The following is a 23,406-nucleotide window of genomic DNA, read 5'->3' as shown; positions in this document are numbered from 1 at the left end:
TCTAAACATTCATGGGAATCAAACTTCTCATTGGCCAGGCAGACTACTCCGCCTACCCAATCTCTATTTCCCAAAAGGCTATCCCCACTTTATGTGGGTTACACCGTAGTGACATATTATAAACCGAGTGTTATCCTCCAACTTTGCTGACCATGTCCATCCTTTAATGACCAGTTTTCAATCTTCTGGTCATTAAATGTGTGATGCCACTTAGGTTAGGTCAACTCAAACTGATTTTTGAAAATACCACCGACATTAAACTCCAATGGGATCCACAGTGAGCAGGCCTCAATCTACTAAAACACCTTGAGAATGTTGTGAATTCTGGGGTCCTCATCTTGGATGTACATCTGACTAATCTTGACCAAAATGTTTGAGAGATGTTTCTGACACCCTGCTAAATCAATGCTTTAAATAATTAGTACAATTTTATGAAGTTTCTGATGCATTCTGAGAAGTAAAACTCTACAAATCCCTCCAGAAATTTGACTTCTCATGCACTCAAGAAGGTTTAAAATCGTATTAATAATACAGTAAACAAACTTTATTATATTGTTTGTGTTTCAGAGAAGATGATGTCAAGCTTACAGCTCAGTATCAGTATGAAGACAATCAGGTTGGAGATGAAGATGCCTTCGCAAGAGAGCCCTTCATCCTGCGCTTCTGCTGTCCCTCCACAGGTGTGTGCTGTTCCACATTAATGAAATGCCAGCTCACAGTGCACAAAACAGTTCATCAGACAATTTGCAAGGATATGATGACGGCTCTTTTTGCCAGTCTTCATATCCTACCTTTCTTTATGACAGATTCATTTGACTCATTCTATGATAGATAAGTTGTAAAAGTCACGATGAAACCCTTACTCTTACTCTCCCTACACTAAAAATACAATATTATAGTTTTACTTAAGTTAGGTTATAAAATAGGTTAGGTTATAAAATATTACAACATATTCTCAGCTAAATTCTTTTAAATCATCAAGATCATGGTTTCACTGCAGTCAAACCACTGTGGTTTATCTTTATAAGCCTGTAACATTTGTTTCATTCAAATCTAATGGTGAGTCATGAAAAATGTTCTTGTAATGAGCACTTCAGAAAGTCATACAGTAATGAATATATATGGTCCTGTGCTGCACCAGAGAGAGCAGATTATCATTACTAAATACTACCATATGTCAGTTTTTTACAGTGATATGACAGGGTTTCTACACAGTTTGGAAACATATGAAATTTGACTAAATATTTTCCAAATGTGTATAAGTTTGAAAATGAAAGCTACTTTTATGCACATACTTTGATTCCTATATACTGCATACAATTATAATTCATCCGTCCATCCAATGTGGTATGTGTTGCAGTTTGTACAGAGTAAATACCTTATGGATAACTGTTATAAACATATCGGCTATGAATGTATGGTCAAATGTTGTGTTTTATTTGGGGCTTAAAAGGACTGAGATCATGTGAAATAGGAGACATTTTGACATGACATGTGAAAACACTAAACTGAGGCCTCTACTTATTTTAAACCTAAATATTTATTTGAGCTCACATCTATTTAGGTGCACTGTGGATCTGGGTCTATGTTATTTGCTTTCATGTCCACTTTCAGTTGTAAAAGACCTGGTCCTGATTCCGGTCCACACCAAGCCAGAAGACTCAGTAAAGGAACTTGATGAGCTTTACGATGTGGTCAATGCTGTCAGACAGAAGTGGAAAACAAATGTAAGTTGTTACATTCTATATAAAGATATGCAACTTGAAAATTGTAGGATAATATTAGAGTTTTTATTAATAGCTTTGCTAAAATTCAGCCAAAAGTTAATCATTTCAGCCGTCTCTCCACTGTAACTCAGAGGAGAGAGTTTTCAAACTCCAAGGGTCACTGTCTTGTTAAAAATGTGAGTGAGATGCTGGATAATATGCTTGGTAAATCACTCATTGAATAACGCCATGGTTTTCTCCCATTTATTATGGACTTTTTCTGTTATTACAAACAGTAAGAGGTCAGTGGATCTTTTTTAATGTCTTTTAACACTAAACTGAGAAGTCTACTAATGAAAGAAATCTTGGGGGAGGAGGATAAAATGTAAAATTGCTGTTTTGCTTACAAACACTAACAATCATCACTACTTTAAATACTTGTGTACAGTAATGTGTGGTTTGACTTTTATTTTTTGTCCTTGGCAGAATATCATGATATTGGGGGACTTCAACGCAGATGGTCGATAACTTTCCAAGAAGAAAAAGGAATCAATCCGCATCTCTTCTGATCCCTTCTACTGGTTGATAGATGACGATGTTGACACCACGACTAGTAATTATAATGACAACACCTACGACAGGTAAAGATACATGTTAGGTGCCAAGGACACCTATCTTTGTTTCTACAACATTAATAAAACGACAGATTGCTACTTTTATTTGTCCTGAATCAGGACAAAATAAAAATGACTTTGTCTTGGAATTAGATAACGAGTTTACATCACATCTGTGTGTCATGAATACACACTGTGCACATTTTTATCACACTTTGTGTAACAATAAATTCCTTATATTTAATTCCTTGAAATAAATTGAAATCATCATCTTGCTAGAGAAGGATGTTTCAATATTCTCATTTCAAAATTTGTCTAAGCTTGTTGAGGTTTACAGGTAGGTTACAGTAAATTACCTCCCATGAATTACCTTGATTTTTATAGATTTTTTTTATCTTGTCATTTTTGTTATAGATCCCCTCATTATTTAGTATCAGACCCTGGTGACCTCTAGGATTGTGCCCTGCCTCAGTTAGATCTTAAAAATAGCATACTTTCTTCACCTCACTGAGTCTGTATTGTTGAATTTTATTCCCTCTAAAAAATCATGAACTGCAAAACATGTCTACTGTTGCTAAAAGTTCTATCTAATAATTTATAAGTAAATGTAAATGTGTAGATGTATTTGGAGATATGTTGAAAACTGCACCAATAAACTGCTTTGTGATACTATCTTCTTCAAATAGGATTGTGGTGTATGGGGAAGAAATGCTGGGTGCCATTGTTCCTGACTCTGCAAAGTCTTTCAACTTTCAAGTGGAGTTTGGGCTAACAGACGAAAACGTATGCTTTATTGTCATCATTGTTTAGCAATACTGCATCACAGAGAAATGGTTGACACTTTCAGACATTTTAGAGCACATAATAGGTGCAAAGATTTATAATTTATGTTTTCACTCTCCAAGGCTGGAAACATCAGTGATCATTATCCTGTGGAGGTGGAGCTGGAGACTGTCCAAAAAGCAGTAAAACCAAAGAAGAAGGCTTTACCGCGAACAAGAAAAAGATCCCCTAAAGGAAAAAGCCCAAAGAAAGGTACCATTTATTTTGTTGACAACAAACTTATAGACGTTAGATGAGTTCATCTTATATTATCTATCTGGATAACTGTTCAACTCAAATTTTAAATTATTTGAATTTTCTCCCACCCTGATATAAACGTTTCCATTGCAGCCCTGGCTGTATAGTTAGGGTTCCCCTGGTGAAAGGTGAAACTCCTGCCCAGTTTGTAGTTTTTTAGAATTTTTTTTTTTTTTTTTTTTTGGTCAGGATTATCCTCCATTTACCTCAAAATCTTAATGTCATTCTGACTTCAAGTTAATCTAATTGATGCTTAAAATATATACAGTGGGTCTACACTGAAATCAATTGGTTGTACTGGATTTAGGCATTGTTAATGAGTACATACGCACAATACACAAAACTCACATCTATACTTGCAAAAACTATCTTATCTTCCTTTTACTTTACAAAACATGCACTGAAAAGCACATTGAAGATATTAAAGTTTATGGTTTGTTGAGGATTAAACTTTTCCCAGGTATCATGAATGCATCACTTTGCCATTTTTATATCTGATTAACTGTGAAATTCAGTCTTTGTTTATTTCAACCAACAGGATCAGAAAATATGACCAAGCCATCAAAATCCAAGACTTCTGGAGCAAAAAAGAGAAAAGGACAATCACTTGCATCCAAGACGCCAACAAAAAGGCGACGTTGAGCCACTTTAATCAATCATTACCAAACTCATGGTTTATTAGATCTTCCTGTAGCCTGTATTTTTGTGGAAAACTCAATGTCGAATAAAGAAAACAAAATAAGACCAAATGATACCAAATTCACAGGATTTATTGTTGATGATGAGAGGAATAAGCACAGTTAAGCATTTGCAGGTAAAATAATTTGTTCCCATTTATGAAGGGGGAACGGAATATTTTAGCCAGCTGAATATATGGTTCCCCCCTCATAACTCTGGCAAAATAAGACCAAATGATACCAAATTCACAGGATTTATTGTTGATGATGAGAGGAATAAGCACAGTTAAGCATTTGCAGGTAAAATAATTTGTTCCCATTTTATGGAGGGGGAACGGAATATTTTAGCCAGCTGAAATATATGGTTACCCCCCCATAACTCTGGCTAGCAAAGAACAAATTCTACCAAATTCACGGGATTTATTGTTGATGATGAGAGGAATAAGCACAGTTAAGCATTTGCAGGTAAAATAATTTGCTCCCATTTTATGGCGGGGGAACGGAATATTTTAGCCAGCTGAAATATATGGTTACCCCCCCATAACTCTGGCTAGCAAAGAACAAATTCTACCAAATTCACGGGATTTATTGTTGATGATGAGAGGAATAAGCAAAGTTAAGCATTTGCAGGTAAAATAATTTGTTCCCATTTTATGGAGGGGGAACAGAATATTTCAGGCTGCTGAATCATCCATTATTTCCTCTCTTTACTCCATAACCTTGGGGAATAAAGAACAACTGTTTCCAAATTCACAAAAACCTTTACATACACACTACGTGTTGGGAAAACTGTGTTTGGTGACTGACTTTTATTTCTGCCAGACTTACGTGAGAAAAGAGTGATTCTCTTGTTGTTTACAATAACACAAACGTTGCAGATAAAAGGCCCTGTTTACACAACAATTTCTGGTGAGCATGGACGTTTTGTTGCGTTTACAGTACATTTACATGAACCCACCGAATGTTTTCTCAGAAAATTGCCCAGATTGAAAACGGGTTCCATAGTGCTATGGTTCTGACACGTACAGGTGTCCGTTGTCTTGTAAACAGAGGAAATGGATCTTTTCTCCCTGGGAATCCCTAGCTCCTGCAGAGTATGACGCAAAAACATAGAAGAAGAAGAAGAAACTACTGACATGGTGTTGTTACAGTTCGCGTTTCCCCATCAGATACGGTTCCCTCAGCGTCTCTTCGCCGCTCCAAACCCAGGTTGCAAAATACACGTGTTTGTTCCGCACTCTTATCTAGAGAACTACGGACACCGTAAAAGCTCAAACAACGTGTTTCAGCAAAGCGTTGTTGCTGATTCCAACCGGTGCACCTGATTGCACCTGATTCCAACCGCAATCAGCACCTGATTAGGGTGCGGGTTTTTCAACCGCACCCTCATCTGACGCACATAGTGCGTGTTTTTCTCCCGGTATCTGGGGGAACGGTATCTGATGGGGAAATGCGAATCGATGTGCTTTCAAGTAAAACTTTTGTTTTTTAAACACATGCGCACTTAGTTTCAAAGAACCTAGCACCAACTAGTGGCGTGACGAGAGCATTACACGTTTTCGATGTGTACCGTTACTGTGTAAACAAAGATTGTAATTAGAATGGCTTCATGTAAATGTGTTAATAGAAATGAAACAAAAATTCCATTTTCGTTGGATTATTGCCATGTAAACAGGGCCTAACTTACAACAACCAGGCAATGTTACATTTATTTAACAATTTGTTAAAGCTATATGTGTGACCAGAGGTAAGTAGTTATATTTACTTGACTAACTTTTTGAAAGACAAACGAATACACAAACAAATAAAAAAACTTTTAGGAGTAGTTTTTTTATGCGATAGTTTTTACTTTTAATTGAGTAACATGAGTATGAAATATTGCTACTTTTACTGAATTAAAATTTCAGAATTCTGTTTTATTTCTTTTTGTTTGTTTTTTTTCCTCAAGTGTTATTGAGTATATTCTGTCATCATATCTTACTAAAGGTATGTACCCAAGCATCTGGCAGCTATTCTGCTTGAGCAGAAACCAGTCAAACAGGCTTGGAAGACGATGGGACTAGCAAAACTTGAATTGCCTTCTCCGTCGAACTACCTCAAGAAAAACGCAAAGCGCCCCAAAGCTCCTGAGAGTTAGTTCCTCAACCAACTGCATGAGGATTTGCTTTTGTGCTGTCAATATAACCCACCTGATATATGCTTTTTTTTTAGGGACAGGGACTGAAGGCATCCATAAAACCAGTACGATCACTAAAGTAAGGCCACCGCTCCATATACTGGCCAACCAACCACTGACTCCAATCAAGAGAGATCTCTTAGCTGATGTGAAGCCTAAGCCCTCTCGTGTAGACTTTGCACAGGCACACAAAGAGCTTCTCCAAAGCGCTGGACTTAGCCCCAAATATATCATAAAAAAGGTATTTTTCTGCATCCTGTCACTTCACTCTTTGAAAAGTGTGGCTAATGTTGACAAGTCCTGGGCCATGAGTGCTATTTCTCTCCTCCCTAACCTTTCAGTGACTGACCAACAGCACTCGGATGTTATCTCCTTTATGAATTGAACATGGCATAATATTCAGAACCTCCCTAAGTCCAACTGTTAACAGCCACATTTTCCATGTAGGAGGCCATTTGAACATTTGAGCAAATTATAGTTGGACGTGAAGCTTATTTTTCGTTCCTGCAGGATTATGGTCAGGTACCCACATACTTACAACAGCGCCGTGCAGCTGAACAGCAGGCTAGGGATGACCAGGCGAGACTTGAAAAGGAGATGCAGGCCACACGACAAGTGTCAGAGGAAGAGCGAAAAGCTACCATAGAGGTATGCAGCATTTGTTTTCTTTAACAACAGACATCTAACAACTAAAACCTCTGGTGAAGTAAATAAAATTGGACAGGAAGTCAAAGGAATGTAAATATCGAATAATGTCTAATGCCAAGTTCCCGTCTTCTTGTTAGGGCTTGAAGAAGAAATGGCATGAAGTGCATCATGAATATCAGGGCCTTCCTTTCATCCTGTACACCCCATCGCAGAAAGCCCGCAAGATCCACATGGAGGAGCAACTGACTGAACTAGAGAAGCATATAAGACTGCTTGAAAAGTTCAAAACCATCTACATTTCTGATGCAGATGCCAATGGATGTCCTTAACCCCTGAGACTCCAGATATCATACATAAAAAAAATAAAATGTTCTACATTTATTACAGCTTTTATCTGTGATCTTTAAAGCTTTTAAATTAATCTTATTTTGTAGTTTTATTTCAGTGAAAACATTCATATACTGATATTCATTTTTACAATAAAAAAAAAATGCAAAAAAAAATTGTAATATATTTTTGATAATAGTATTTTAATCAATTTAAATTGATTTCAGGGACCACAGTGGACTTTCTTGGTCATTAACACAGGAGGTATTTTGTCCATTTGTATGTTTTCTGACCTGCTAGGTAATACAACTTGTTTACTCTGCTTACTCATTTTTGAGCATACATCAAAAAGTCATGTGTTTCCATCATGTCACAACCATTTCTCTGTAGAACTGTGATATCAATGGGATAGGCTAACATAGGACAACTGGCTCAGGCTGGAAAAAATATAACCAGGCATCAACAAACAACACTATAACTCTTGGTTTTGTTTAAGAAAGATTACAAAATATGTTTACAAATACATTTCAACATGCTGTAAGTCACTAGAAGTCATATCTCCTAGATTGGTCTTAACATATGCAACAGGTGTGCTTTGATAACACTGTGAGAAAAAACACAGGTGCATGATTGAATCAATCAATCAATCAATCAATCAATCAATCAATCAATCAATCAATCAATCAATCAATCAATCAATCAATTTTTATTTGTATAGCACATTTCAGCTACAAGGCATTTCAAAGTGCTTTACATCATAAACACAAAACACAAAGGCATGCAACATAGAATAAAATACCAAGGTTTTTTTTTTGTTTTTGTTTTTTTTTTCCCTCTTTTTTCCCTTTCTTCCCCCTTCCCTTTGACACGGAATTTAAGCGCCTGTTACCGCCGGACTCCGCCGTCCGTTTAACCACGGGTATTCGCCGGGCCCCGTTGCCCACAACAGAAAAAAAAAAAAAAAAAAATTACATACATATCCACAAAATCAAATCCATACATATTACATTTCAAATGCAACTCTAAACAGGTGCGTTTTTACTTGAGATTTGAAGGAAGTCAGGGTTTCCGCTGTTTTACAGTTTTCTGGAAGTTTGTTCCAAATTTTTGGTCCATAGATGCTGAAAGCTGTTTCTCTCTTTTGGTTCTGGTTCTGGGGATGCAGAGCAGACCAGAACCAGAAGACCTGAGAGGTCTGGAAGGTTGATACAACAACAGCAGATCTTTGATGTATTGTGGTGCTAAACCATTCAGTGATTTGTAAACTAACAACAGTATTTTAAAATCTATTCTTTGAGCTACAGGGAGCCAGTGGAGGGACTTTAAAACTGGTGTTATGTCTCTATTTTCCTGGTTCTAGTGAGAACGCGAGCAGCAGCATTCTGGATCAGTTGCAGCTGTTTGATTGATTTGTTGGACAGGCCTGTGAAGATGCTGTTGCAATAATCAATGCGACTAAAGACAAACGCATGGATGAGTTTCTCTAGATCTGGCTGAGACATTAGTCCTCTAATCCTGGAGATGTCTTCAGGTGATAGAAGGCCGATTTTGTTACTGTTTATGTGGCTCTGGAGGTTCAAGTCCGAGTCCATCACTACTCCCAGGTTTCGGGCCTGATCGTTAGGTTTAGTTGTAATAACTGAAGCTGTGCATTGACTCTAGATCGTTCCTCTTTAGGTCCAAAAATAATGACTTCAGTTTTATTTTTGTTCAGTTGGAGAAAGTTTTGGCACATCCACACATTTATCTGCTCTAAGCATTTATTCAGTGATTGGATGGGTTCAGAGTCACCTGGTGACATCGTAATGTAGAGCTGTGTCTCATCCGCATAGTTGTGGTAGCTAATATTATTTCCTGTTATGACCTGAGCTAGTGGGAGAATATAAATATTAAATAAGAGGGGTCCTAGGATTGAACCTTGGGGTACCCTACATGTGACCTTTGACCTCTTTGATGAGAAGTTTCCAATTGAAACAAAGAAATCCCTGTTCTTTATGTAGGATTCAAACCAGTCGAGCACCGAACCAGAGAGTCCAACCCAACTTTCAAGTCGATTCAGTAATATGTCATGGTCGACAGTGTCAAAAGCTGCACTGAGGTCCAACAGAACCAGCACCGTGGTTCTCCCACAGTCCGTATTTATATGGATATCATTGAATACTTTTACGAGGGCAGTCTCCGTGCTGTGGTGAGCACGAAAACCAGACTGGAAAGTGTCAAAGCAGTTGGTCATCATGAGGAAACTATTTAATTGTTTACACACAGTTTTTTCAATAACTTTGCTGATGAATGGGAGGTTTGAGATTGGCCTGTAATTCTGCAATAGTAATTTGTCCAGATTGTTCTTTTTTAACAGTGGTTTGATGACTGCTGTTTTCAAAGCCTGGGGGAAAACACCTGATGTAAGCGATGAGTTTACGATTTGGATCAGATCAGCAGCAATAACAGGCAGGACTTTCTTAAAGAAATGTGTGGGAAGGACATCCAGACAGCAGGAGCTTGAACTTAATTGACTTATAATTTCTTCTAGCGTTTTATAATTAAGTAGTTGAAAATGGGTCATTTTTTCTGTATTTGTTTTGTTTTGGTACAGCAATGGTTCTGGCTTTGAAGTTGATGTGCAGATTAATCCTCTGATTTTTTGGATTTCTCTGAAAAGAAATCAGAAAACGTATTACAGGCAACATTAGATTGGAATTCAGGTGGAAACGTCACAGGAGGGTTTGTGAGCCTGTCAACTGTTGCAAATAAAGTTCGAGCATTATTGATGTTTTTGTTTATGACATCTGCAAAGAAAGCCTCCCTTCCATGTTTTAGTGTTAAGTGATAGTTACGTAGTTTTTCTTTGTAGATGTCGTGATGAACGTGAAGTTGAGTTTTACGCCATTGTCGTTCTGCCCTGCGGCAGACTTGTCTTGCAGACCGAACTATTTGGCATTTCTCCATGGAGATTTCTTTCTACCAGTCAAAACTTTACTTTAATTGGAGCAATGGAATCAATGATATATGAAAACTTTAGACTGAAAATCATCTAACAACTGATCTACATCATTACAGCTTAAGGGTGAGGAGGAAGAGTAGATTTGATTAAATGTTTCTGCTGTGTTTTCTGTGAAAGAACGTTTTGTGATAGTAGCTGTTTGTCCAAGTGGGTCAAAGAATAAAGAAACTTCAAAGATAACAGCGAATTGATCCGACAGGGCGACATCAATTACAGAGACATTGGAAATATTCACACCCTTACTGATAACCAGTCCATTGTGTGTCCTTGAGTGTGTGTTGCTTGTTTAACATGTTGTGTTAAACCAAAATTTTCTAAAATATCAGAGAGCTTTTTTGCTCCTCTGTTTTCGGGTTTGTCCACATGAATGTTAAAATCACCAACAATTATTAAACAATCATAATCAATGCATATGAGAGAAAGAAGAATTAAAGTCAGTAAAGAAATTTTCCACATGTTGGAGTTTTGTATAAAGTTAGTGTCAAAGTTCGTTTGAAGCGTTTAACCTGAATTCCAAGATACTCAAAAGATGTGAAATGACCGAAAGATTTTTTACTACAGTTTATGGTATTTTTAAATATAGAAGCCACCTCCTCCTTTTTTATGTTTTCTATTCTCACTTAAAAAATTGTAGTCAGGAGGCGCTGATTCAATGAGTACAATTTGGTCATTATAGTCATTCAACCATGTTTCTGTCAGAAACATAACATCAACATTATACTCAGTGATGAAATCATTAATTAACAGAGCTTTAGCACAGAGTGATCTGATATTTAAAAGAACTACTTTAAGTGGCTTGGAGGCCAAAAGATTTTCAGTCTGAGGTTCCTTTAGGCAGGGGATCACTGAGGTTTGAATTAGGACCGCTGTATTTCATATTTCTGGTTTTTGTAAATTTTCTTGTAGTGATCCGGACAGGTAATGTCCTGTTCTGCAGTACCCGGGGGCCAGACACATTCTGGATGGAGACAGGGTGTAAAGATAATATCTGGTCCCCGGCCTCAGACCTCAGAAACGCAGAGTGATGGATCCTCTGGGAAGTCAGGGGCAGGTTGCTTAAATGTAGTGAGGTCTGCTACGTGAGTGCTAAGGAGAGACGTGCCGAGGCGAACCTGTTGATTCATTCATCTGTAAATTTAAGAAACTCTGGTCCGGAAGACATTTCTTCATTGGTATCCATTGAATCCTGTGAATGCTTGGAGGAGCAGAGAGGGAGGGGGGAAGGAGCGAGGGAAGCAGTCGCTCCATCTCCAGTCGATTTATCAGCTTGTTTTGGAATATTGTGCTCCTGATCCGGGAGCGTTCCATCCTGGTCACATCCTTGAGCCTGTTCTTCTGACGTGATGATCCTGTTGCTGTCCTTGTTGATAAAATAAAAAAGGTTTGCAGCGAGTAGCTAGCCCCATGTTTATTAAGATTGCGTCCTCCTCTTCCAAAAAGGAAGAGGAGGAAATCTAATTCTCTTGAGTAGATACTGAGTTAGCAGTACATATCTCATAATGAGTCTATGAATCTGAAGCATTTTCACTTTTGAAAGTAGCAAAACATTTCATGAAATAGAAATGATCATGAATCATTACTCTGACTCTTAAACATATGATGTGCAGGTAAAATAAATTTGTACACAAAATTGAAGAGGGAATCTTTCAGTATTTCTTAGAAAGAAAAACTGTTACACCCTGTACCAACTATTCTTTCAATAAATGCAGTCTGTACCCTCCTGCCACATTGTTGGAGTTACTCTGACGATAACTGTTGGATCTGCCCAGGTGGAGTAGGGTGGCATTGAACACGTAATTCACAACACTCCCAGATTTAGCTGACCTGAGGGTATAAAAGGGCATTGGACAGAGGTTGTCAGGACAGAAAGTTTAAGGAGACTGCAGATATGCTCAGGTTTCTTCTGTTGACCTCTCTTGCAGCCCTGGGTAAGTACCACCTAGTCTATTTTGAAGATTCTCCAGAGAACCCCATATAGACTTAAATGTAAGTTCTTTTGGATATCTGCTTTTCTCAGTTCTGGCTGAACCCCAGCCCAGGTACCTGGAGGACAGTGTTGGTGAACCAAGAGTTGTGGGAGGAAGGGTGGCCAGACCTAACTCATGGCCATGGCAGGTATACTTCAAATCCTTTCAGACCTTATAATCCATGTGTTGCAAACTTAACAAAACAATCACCACCATAAAGACAAGACAAAAAGGCCTAAAAGTAGCTTTAAAGTTATTTAAAAATACAAGAAAACATGCAAATTTCATGGAACTTGCTTGCTGACATTAAATAAGTGAAATGTTCAGCATCAGATTTTAAACTGATCACATCTGCTTTATAACTCAAGTACCAACTGAAATGTAATGAAAGTATATGTCCCTTAAATATTTCTCTAAAACAAGTCCAGGAATTATTACTATTTTTTCTCAATCAAACCTGGACATTTTCCTTTGAATCTCTTCATTCCCAAGTTAGAGCTCATTTTTAGAAAGTGTTTTTAAGACATTGGAGAAAAGGTTTGGGGTTTGCTTACTTGTGTTTGCAAAACTGTCTCTTGGTGTTTTTCAGATCTCCCTTCAGTACAAATCTGGAAGCTCCTTCTACCACTGTGGAGGAACTCTTGTTCGGAGAGGATGGGTCATGACTGCTGCTCACTGTGTGGACAGGTGGGAATCTTATGCATCATGGAAAAGCTGAAGAGATCAAAAACAAGAACAAGCAATTTTCATAGACCTGAATATACTACTGTCCTACTTGTTAGAGATTCAGCTTCAAATAACTATAGATCATTTTGTTATTTTATTTTTTTTTAATCATCTTGTATAAGTAATAACTAAAAGAAACTTCTTGTCTCTTCTGCATGGGCAAAAGATCAATGACTTGGCGTGTCGTTCTTGGAGATCATGACATCAACAACAACGAGGGAAAAGAGCAGTACTTGAGCGTGAGCCAGGTCTACATCCACCCTAACTGGAACTCCAACAATGTTGGAGGGTTAGTAAGAATGTAGTTTTGCCAGTTCTTAATGTGTATAGGGCAAAAAAGACAGACCTATACGTCAAATGCCACATGTTAAGTAATCTTGCACTTACGTTTTAAAAACAAGAAGAATGTGTAATCTGATGCTTACTTGTTATGTATAATACTTTCCATGTAAAAAAATATATATTTTATGTTGTTTTCTTCTTTAATTGTTACTATAACTTCCAGGGAAGAGCATCAGTTAAGTAATTGCCAGCATAACCGTTGAGAAAAAAAGAAGTTTTTGTTGCTTAACTTCTGTTAAAAGATATGTGATACCTATTTCTTGAACAATACGGTTTTAATTGATTTTTGAATAAAATAACATTTTGGTTAGGTGGTTTTATTATTTTAAAAGAACAAAGAAATATGTTTCTTTATAGAGTTAATTGTATTCACAACTCACCTTCCAAGAATCTTAAAAAATTGGTATTTGCTTCCTGCGTCTTGTAGTTACGACATTGCTCTGCTGCGTCTGTCCACTGACGCTGTCCTCAACAACTACGTCCAGCTGGGCATTCTTCCTCCCTCCGGTCAGGTTCTGGCCCACAACCACCTGCTACATCACTGGATGGGGACGCATTCGGAGTGAGTCAAACACAATTTCACACCAAGATGATTAACATGGTGGACGTTCAGATAGGTAATGATATGTTTGGCTGTTTTTCCCAGTTAATGGTAACCTGTCTGCTCAGCTGAAGCAAGCCTACCTGCCTGTTGTTGATCACAAAACCTGCACCAGCTCTGGCTGGTGGGGCAGCACTGTGAAGAGCTCCATGGTCTGTGCTGGAGGTGCCAGCAACTCTGGTTGTCTGGTGAGCCACCTGTTTGAACTCCCTCTTTTCAAAAAAAGTGGACAATCATAAGGTCCATAATGATGTGTGGAGTTACATAAAAGTACTGACACCAACAGATGGTGATACAGAAATAATTAACTGACTTTTTTGTCAGCTTACTCCCACAAACTTTAGTGTATGACATTTTGATGCTATGTCAGGTCAACACAAAACAGTGCATGATTGTGAGATAGAAAATAACAAATAGATGGTTTTTGCACATTCTCTCCATTTTTTAATGACTTGAACTGAGCTCTGTGGGCATGCTGTTTTTTTTTAACAATCATTCCATGTTTTAAACTTATTACTCATTCCTTTAATTTTGCTGTTATAATAAAACAAAACATGAAAGTTCAAGAGGCATGAATACTTTTCCAAGGGTGCAGGAATAATAAAAGAAATCAAAATAAAGTCAGTGACATCCAGTTTTCATGACTAATTTTAAAATATAATTTTACTTATGCAGGGTGACTCTGGTGGACCCCTGAATTGCAGGGTCAACGGCCAGTGTGGTCCACGGAGTGACCAGCTTTGTGTCTTCCCTTGGCTGTAACACCTACCGGAAACCCACCGTCTTTACCCGTGCTTCTGCTTACATCAGCTGGATGAACAGCGTTAGTATTTGATAACTCAAGAATTACATAGATTGTAATGATTGATGTTTGAACATTGCAACTGATAATTTTTTTGCTTTTGCAGATCATGGGTTAAGAAGAAAAGCAATATCTGTGGAAAAAAGAACATTCTGGATTCTTTTCTCACTCCATCAAAATAAAAGTCATGAAAATGGCATCTAAATTGCTTTGTCATGTTTGGTCAAAGTTTTATGATAAAAAATAAATTAATAATCTGATTCCTGATTGAAAGAAAAAGAAAATCAGAGACATAGCTAATTAATTAAAGATTTAAACATTTCAGGGGAATCATTTTATTTTGAGGTCAATCTGTGAAGGATTTAGCAGTGAACTAAAATCTCAGTAAAACCTTAATGTTAAGTTAATTTCAGACCTCTAATAGTACAAATGACAAGCACAAAAAAGCTAAACAAAAAAAAACAAAACAAGAGAGACATGATAAATTAGCAAATTAATATGCTGATAAAATGCATTTCATCTGCAAAAATTTGTTACGGAATTGGATACAGTTACAGAATATTCAGCAAATACTGACTCTAAGGTTAACTTGTTTCCTAAGATGACACACTTCCAGACCCCAATTATTTCTGTTTGTCAGCCTTACTTTTTTCCCCCCAGTTATTCTGGCTTCTCTAAAATCCTCTCACATTTTACTGATTAGTCATTAAATTCACTACTTATTTTAATCTTCAAAATTCCTATAATCTTAGAGTGCTTAGCATTTATTCAGAAGCATGCTGCTCAGACCAAAAATGATAGAAAGTAAATACATTAATCAGTCCAGATTTTTGGATGCTGTTGTGTAGTCTGCTCAGCAGGCTGGCTATGCACTTTCTTTTAACTTTCAGGACCTGTTGTTCACAAGAGGTTTCTTTTCATGCAAATAAAGTCCTGATCATTTTTTTTTTTAAGTTTAGTCTCATGCTACCACAGCGCCACCCGGTAATTGAAAAGTGAGCCACTAGTGGTGTATAGACAAACTGCTAAGGAACTGTTATGAATTAAAACACTTCAAAAACATCTCTTTATTAATGAGATTTACAACAGAGTATTACTAAGAACATTTCCATTGTTTTATTATGTATTCAAACTTTCAAGATTAAACAAAATACAAATTTTGCAATTCTGTATTGTAAACACAGAATTTTTGCAAATACCTGTGGTTTTGTTTTAAGTTTGCATGTGTGCATGTAGTTACAAAGGCCAGAAGTATTTGTGAATAACCCCTGTGAACATCAAAGGCTAATGAAAATCCTATACAAAGGAATGGCTGTTCTGGATTGTGTTGATAAATGACTAATTATTCTTTGATACTTATATTCATGATCTAACAGGCCATGTACAAAAAATATAATTGCAAAATACAGAGATTAAAGCCTGTAAAAGCACTTTATTAACACATGTTTACAAATCATACAGAAAGTTTTAGCTTTAAATAGATATCTAAGCAAAAACATTGTGGCTGATGCTGAATTGCAGCAGTTTTAATTTGACATTGTCCTTAAATATTTTACTTGACACATTTTGACAAAGTATAAATATAGCTTACACCCTTGAAATATTTTGTTACAGTCTGCATAGTTCAATTACATTCATTTCGTCAGGATGTTTTGATTTGGTGCTTAGTTCATGTTTAACAATGAGCTTCCACAAGTTCACATAGGTTTTATAAATGTGCTGTCACGCTACTGTAACACAGTTGAGAAGGGTACAATATGTTTTAGGTAGATGGGCCAATAGGTTCGGCTGTCGGAGCACGATGGGTGTTTAAATGACACACATACACGGTTGAGTGAATTTAAAAAACAATTAGCTTTAGTAACATGAATCATAAACTCACAAGTGGACAAGACATACAATTAAGAAAATAAAATTACACACAATAAAATACATGAAATAAAAACAACAATACTTGGCCAAGTGCTAAATATCAAATTTAAATCTATTGGGTACACCCTGGTAGTTTGCGTTCTAATCTCTTTTAGATGACAAATGAATCAAATTAAATCCTGGCTCAGGTCTCACTCAACATGGGAGGAAATCCAGATCTTTCTAAGTCCAGGTGGGAAGGCTCGCCATCAAAGTCAGTAGGGAATCCACTTCAGGAACAATCCAGGAGAAGAGAAGAAAAAGCAAAAAACAAAAAAAACACAACAAAAAAAAAAAATCCTGATCGATCTCAGTGCGGCACGTTCAAAACAACTAGACAGGGACTCTCATTCCAGACACGGAGGGCACTTCAGTTGAACTGAAAACAACTGCCAATCAACTGCCAGAAAGTGCAACAGTTCCAACTGATCTTAGTGGTTTCTGGCTCAGCTGTCTGATCAGGGTTGGATCTCCCGCTCACAATCAACGCTGCCAACACGGGAAAGAAGGTGGAGCCTCTGTGGCATTCCGCTCTCTGATTGGTCTAAACATTCACGGGAATCAAACTTCCCATTGGCCAGGCAGACTACCCCGCCTACCCAATCTCTATTTCCCAAAAGGCTATCCCCACTTTATGTGGGTTACACCCTCCCCTCTGAAGGTATGCCCGTCCCTGGGCATCTGCAATACGACACTGAGTCGCACAGCTTAAGCATGCCTGATGGAATTATGGGATGCATTCTCCAAGCCATTCAGGGAGCTAGCCAATGCTTCACTTAGACCCTGGAAAAGAGAATTCACCACCATCATCAGAGGATTTCCCAGTTTTGGATACTCTAATCTGTTTGGCTTTGTGTGTACTCTTTCAGAGCGACGAAGAAATGTTTCAGAGTTTTGAAGTCCCTCAGTCTGAAACTTTAAGGGTTCAGGTTGGGCAGTAACAGGTTCATTTACTCCATAAAACTCATCATCATATGCTGCATCTGAGCTCATCCCATTATATGGAGGAGTTTCCTCAGATTGCTGCAAATCCAAACACTGAGGGGATCCTTTAACTGAATTTAGTTCAGGTAAAACGTTTGCTTCGGATAATCTGTTATGTTCCGGTAGGTTGTCATTTTCAGGTAGGTGAACACTTGATGCATCTTGAATATCTCCAGTACTTCTATCTCCTACAATATGAGTAGCTGGAACATCAGGTGAGAGGGAAACTACAGATCTCCCTGTTTCTGCTGATGGTCGAACTGCACTGTGATGCTCACTTGACTTGTGAGTTTCAGGCACTATGACATATACATCGGGTTTTGACACAAAACGAGGGAACGATGTCCAATCAGGTACATCATCCAGATCTGAGATGATTTCCTCTTCACTCTCGACGACTGGACATTGTCTCGTTCTGGGTCTCCTGTTTGGACAAGGTTTGACTGTTTCAGGCTCTGCAGCTGCTGACAGGAATCCACATGGCAGAAGCAGGTCTCTGTGCAGAGTCCGCACTGGTCCATCTTTACTTTCCGGTTTAACTGTATAAACTGGCATTTCTCCAGCTCTCTTGAGGACAACATAAACATCCTCCTCCCACTTGTCTGCCAATTTATGTTTTCCACGCAGCTTCACATTTTGCACAAGAACTCTGTCTCCTGTCTGCAAAGTTGATTCAATCACTCGCCGGTCAAATCTGGCTTTATTGTGACTTGCATTCTTTTCTGCATTGCTAGTAGCAATACGGTAACTTTCTTCCAATCGAGATTTAAAATTGCCAACATACTGGGAATGAGTCTGCTTCGTAGCATTGGTGGGCAATCTGAAAATCAAGTCAATGGGTAATCTGGGCTGTCTCCCGAACATTAACTTGTATGGGGAAAATCCAGTCACATCACTCTTTGTACAATTATAAGCATGTACCAGAGGTTTGACAAAGTCTTTCCAGCGGAGTTTATCTGACTTATCAAGTGTTCCAAGCATTTGAAGAAGTGTGCGGTTGAATCTTTCAACCGGATTTCCCCTGGGATGGTAAGGGGTTGTACGCACTTTCTTCATGCCAATAAGTTCACAGAGTTCTTTTATGGTTTTAGATTCAAAATCAGCACCCTGATCACTAAGGGCTTTTCAGGAAAACCATAATGAATAATGAAGTTTTCCCTGAGGCACTTTGCTACGGTCTGCGCTCGCTGGTTTGGGGTTGGTATGGCCACTGCATATTTTGTAAAATGATCAGTTATTACCAAAATGTCTTTGGTGTTTGAGCGATCTGGCTCTATTGACAAAAAGTAAATGCACACCAGTTCGAGAGGTCGATAGGTTTTAATGTTCATCAGTGGAGCAGCTCTTTCTGGATGTGTTTTTCTACGAACACATCTCTCACATGTTTTAACCATTTTCTCTATGGTCATATACATTTTTGGCCAGTAAAATCTAGTTCTTGCCAAATCTACTGTTCGTTCAACTCCAAGGTGGCCCATATCATGATGAAGACTCAGGAGTGCTGTAGCTCTTAGCTCCTCAGGAAGTACAAGCTGATATGAGATGTTTGGACCATCTTGTCGCTTTCGATAGAGCACTCCATTCTGCATCTCCAACCGAGACAACTGTCTGAGTAACAAAGGTAATTCTGGTAGCTCTAACCTGAGGCCGGGACATGGAGTTTCACCAGTTTCCAAGAGTACAATGACTGCATTGATAGCAGGATCTAATGTTTGTTTTTCCCTCAACTCTTCTTCTGAAAATGAATAAACAAGAGGGGACCCATCCACTTGCTCCTGCTGGAAGCAGTCAGGAATAGCTGTGGACTGGTGAGTGAGAGATTCAACTAATGTCAACCGAGGAGTGGCGGCTTGAACACCAGCTACAGATGAAGTGACCATATGGCGTTCACAAATAGCCTTAATCACCTCCTGGGGAACAGTCTCTGGACTGTCAGGATTGCTCAGATGGTACAATGTGAACTGCCGGATTCTCTCACTTTCCTTCTTGATGCATAATCATCCTTTGGTGGATCATGAGGTCGGCGAGACAGTGCATCAGCATCAAGATTTTGCTTTCCCGCCCTGTACTGAAGACTGAATGAGTAAGTAGAAAACTGGACAACCACCTGTACCCTGTCGCATCCAGCTTTGCAGATGTTAAAATATATGTAAGTGGGTTGCTGTCCGTCACTACTGTGAAGTCTGTACCATATAGGTAATCAGATAATTTTTCTGTGACTGCCCATTTAAGAGCCAAAAATTCAAGCTTATGAGCCGGGTACTTCCTCTCGCTCTTTAAAAGTCCTCGACTCGCAAAAGCTATGACTCGAGATTGACCATCTTGAACCTGATATAATGCAGCCCCAAGGCCAACAGTGCTGGCATCTGTATGTAAGACATACAGAAGCTGGGGGTCTACAAAACCCAAGACTGGAGCTGATGTTAGCTTACTTATTATGTCATCGAAAGCTTTCTGACATTGAGGTGTCCACCGCTCACCAAAGGGCTCCTTTGGGTTGCGATACTCTGAGCTCGAATTTATTTTCTGTCTCTTATTTAGCTTTCTGAGTGGTGGATAACCAGACGTTAGTTCATTAAGTGGCTTTACAATAGTAGAGTACCCCTGAATGAACCGTCGGTAGTATCCAGCAAATCCTAAGAAAGATTGAAGCTGTTTAAGATTTGTGGGGATCGGCCAAGTCGTAAGGCCGAAACTTTTTCAGGGTCTGTTTCAACTCCTTTCTCAGAAACAATGTGACCAAGGTATTTTACTGACGTTTGAAAAAATTTGCACTTCTCTGGTGCCAGTTTCAAACCATATGTCATCAATCGTTCAAGAACACGCTGCAAGCGCTGTTCATGTTTCTTCCAGGGAGGCTGAGAAATAATCAAGTCATCAATGAACACTAAAACTTCTTTTAGGTTCATATCGCCAACACATTTTTCCATCAGTCTTTGGAAGGTTGAAGGCGCATTTGTTATTCCTTGTGGCATCCTGTTGAATTCCCAGAATCCAACTGGACACACAAATGCAGTCTTATGCTTGTCTGCTTCTTGCATTTCGACCTGATAGTAGCCTGACTTGAGGTCTAGAACGGAGAACCACTTAGAACAGCAAGTGCAGTGAAAGCATCTTCCAGTTTTGGAAGAGCGTAGGCATCTTTGATGGTCTGCATATTCAGCTTTCTGTAATCTACACACAGACGAACAGAACCATTCTTTTTGCGAACCACAACAATTGGAGAAGCAAATGGAGACTCAGATTCCTGTATGACTCCAGAATCTAGGAGTTCCTGTATATGTTGTCTCACAGCATCTACATCGTTGGGGTGTATCGGACGTGCTCTCTGCTTAAAAGGCGTCTCATCACTGAGCTTGATTCTGTGTTTCACTTTATCAGTATGGCCAAAATCCAGGTCATTCTGAGAGAAACGTTTGGCATGGTGTTTAACATTTTTGTTATTCGCTCTTTCCATTCAGTGGATAAAGGTGAATCTCCAAAATCAAAGTTCAGTGATGGGGAAGACTTTGCTTGAAATTTAGGACAGTTTGAGTCATTGACAGTATGTTCTTTGTGCAACACCTGTACTATAGCATTAACATCTGCCACAATGGTTTTGGGGGGAATGACTATGTCATGATTGGTGTCATTTTCTCAGTACGACAGGAATATGACATGAGTGTTTGCTTGGTAAAGTTACTGCAATCGCTGAAACGAGTAAACCATTCGGTAGAGAAGAAGCTGATGGTTGCTCAAGAATAACATCTCTCTGAATGTTCAAACGATTAAATGGAACAAAAGCTTCAACAACAGCGGTCTGCCTTGCAGGAACAACTTTAGGCAGCTTGCCTGTTAGTTCTGCACAACCAAGGCTGCTGTGGATAAGCTCCCTTTGTCGTATCTCAAGTATTTTGAGAACAGCCTGATAGCCATTCATCAAAGGCTGAAAAGATGAAAGTTTCTGGTAATCCGCATAAGAACGTCAAGTGCGTTTGTGCCTATAAGCACCTGTTCATGGGCTGCAGAGCCCATGAACAGGTGCCCAACGATGTAGATGCTGTGAGACAACATATACAGGAACTCCTAGATTCTGGAGTCATACGGGAATCTGAGTCTCCATTTGCTTCTCCAATTGTTGTGGTTCGCAAAAAGAATGGTTCTGTTCGTCTGTGTAGATTACAGAAAGCTGAATATGCAGACCATCAAAGATGCCTACGCTCTCAATATCAGAGCCAACAAACTCTTTAGGAAAAGTGATGGTAAGCTCAACATATCCTAAATAGGGAACAAACTGGCCATTAGCACTCTCCACTTCAAGCAAATCATTTAAAGAATGAATGGTCAGATCAGAAAGGTGTTCTTCATAAAAGGACTGGGGCACAGTTGTGACTTGCGAACCTGTGTCCAACAGACAGTTTGTGTCTTTCCCTGCAATAGACACTTGAGCTGTAGTTTTAGTTCCCACCAGGCCATGTGGCAATTTCAACCTTTCTACCCCAACACTCTTAACAACAGCTTTCATGGTTTTGGGACTGGAATTTTGTATCTCTGCTCCCATGTGTCCCTCTATGGGAGCAGACACTAGTTTAAATGTCTCACTTTGAGAAGCATTAGAGGCTTCCCAAGCAGCCTGCTTTTCTTTCAGCTGTTTTTTCTTAGCTGCTACAAGGGAGGATTTGGTGCATTTTCACAGACTGAAACAACATGGCCATCCTCTCCACACTGGAAACAGTACCAGGGACGTGGTCTGCCATTTGCTTTAATTGTGGAAGGATGCTGACGGCTTGTTTTTGGTTTCACCACATGGGCTTCATGTGTGACACTTAGAGGAACAGACTTTTGTTGCTTAAGTTGTTTTGACTTTTGACTCTCTGACACAATGCTCTTCACCTGAAGGCTGAGGTCAGCAATTTGTTGCTTGAGCATCTCAAGATCAGTCTTATTTATCAAATCATTTTTGTCATATGCAAGATGAACTTGTGACATGGCACGCTGCTTGCTGTGGATGTGGCCAGACTTGGCATGGTTGAAATGCTGTCGCAATCGAGTCATTTTTGCAGCCTGTTTATCTTCTTTTGTCCTAAGAAGGAGCAACAATTCTGCAAAAGTAGGAGGTTTATCTTTCTTTGTTCTAACTGAAGATCGGCTATTAAAGCGTTCTCCCAACAGCCTCTACAGAACTGCTTTAAAAGCTGTTGATCAAACTCTGGAGCGGATACACCACCACGTTTCATTGTTTTGCTTAAGGCTGTGTGCAGTCTCTGCAGGAAAACAGAAGGTAACTCTCCGTCATTCTGGAACGTGCTCATGAACCTAGCATAAAGTTCGTCACCATCTTCAACCGTCCCGTAGGCGGAGTCAAGCAACTTGAGATAAGTTGAGGGACTAGATTGTGGGCTCAAATGTTTAATCATTTCAGAAGCAGGAGGAAGAAGACTGTCTAATATACGATGTGTGCAATGCAAGTCTGACACAGATGGATCTCTGATAAGAATTTCAACACTTGCACGCCATGTATCATAATCTGCTTCATGGTTTGGACGTGGACTCTTGCCTGAAAAAGCTCTGAGTCTACTGGGTGAAGCAAACTGGGATGAGGTATCACTGCTGCGCACCACATGCTCAACCACCACTCGCTGAACTGCATGTGGATTAACATCGATTACTGGCGTAGTAGTGGATTCAGATGAGAATGACAAAGTCTGTGGGGGGTTGAGATCAATCAGGTTTTTACTGAAAATGGAAGGGTTGAGAGGCTTACTTGGATTATTTGCTGGTGTCAAAATCGGGAATCTGTAGCCGTCACTGACTGAGGGTTTTCAGAAGATGGGATATTTCTTTTGCTGGTCGAGTCTTTTTGTG

The 23,406-nt window shown here is 38.9% G+C and overlaps 1 protein-coding gene and 2 pseudogenes across 1 annotated transcript; all 3 read left to right on the top strand.

The window, feature by feature from the left end:
- The first annotated feature begins 534 nt into the window (after positions 1 to 534).
- Positions 535 to 4,130, top strand: LOC129358045 (deoxyribonuclease gamma-like; annotated as a pseudogene).
- Positions 4,131 to 5,669: 1,539 nt separating this feature from the next.
- On the top strand, positions 5,670 to 7,272 carry LOC129358046 (enkurin-like). Its single transcript, XM_055026892.1, has 5 exons — positions 5,670 to 5,824; positions 6,064 to 6,209; positions 6,289 to 6,494; positions 6,764 to 6,901; positions 7,039 to 7,272. Exons 1-5 carry the CDS (start codon positions 5,811 to 5,813, stop codon positions 7,228 to 7,230), a joined length of 696 nt encoding a protein of 231 aa, XP_054882867.1. The 5' UTR covers positions 5,670 to 5,810; the 3' UTR covers positions 7,231 to 7,272.
- Positions 7,273 to 12,047: 4,775 nt separating this feature from the next.
- Positions 12,048 to 14,864, top strand: LOC129358044 (elastase-1-like; annotated as a pseudogene).
- The last annotated feature ends 8,542 nt before the right edge of the window (positions 14,865 to 23,406 follow it).

Source organism: Poeciliopsis prolifica, unplaced genomic scaffold (genome assembly GCF_027474105.1).
Source record: "Poeciliopsis prolifica strain line A6 unplaced genomic scaffold, Auburn_PproV2 SCAFFOLD376, whole genome shotgun sequence".
In the NCBI taxonomy this organism is placed as follows: Eukaryota; Metazoa; Chordata; class Actinopteri; order Cyprinodontiformes; family Poeciliidae; genus Poeciliopsis; species Poeciliopsis prolifica.
This window is presented reverse-complemented; position numbering and strand designations above follow the sequence as displayed.

What these genes read in the sequence shown, in the direction of transcription:
- LOC129358046 (XM_055026892.1), top strand. An exon ending in CCAAATATATCATAAAAAAG is followed by an intron (nt 6,495 to 6,763) that starts GTATTTTTCTGC and finishes TCGTTCCTGCAG; the next exon opens with GATTATGGTCAGGTACCCAC. An exon ending in AGCGAAAAGCTACCATAGAG is followed by an intron (nt 6,902 to 7,038) that starts GTATGCAGCATT and finishes TCTTCTTGTTAG; the next exon opens with GGCTTGAAGAAGAAATGGCA.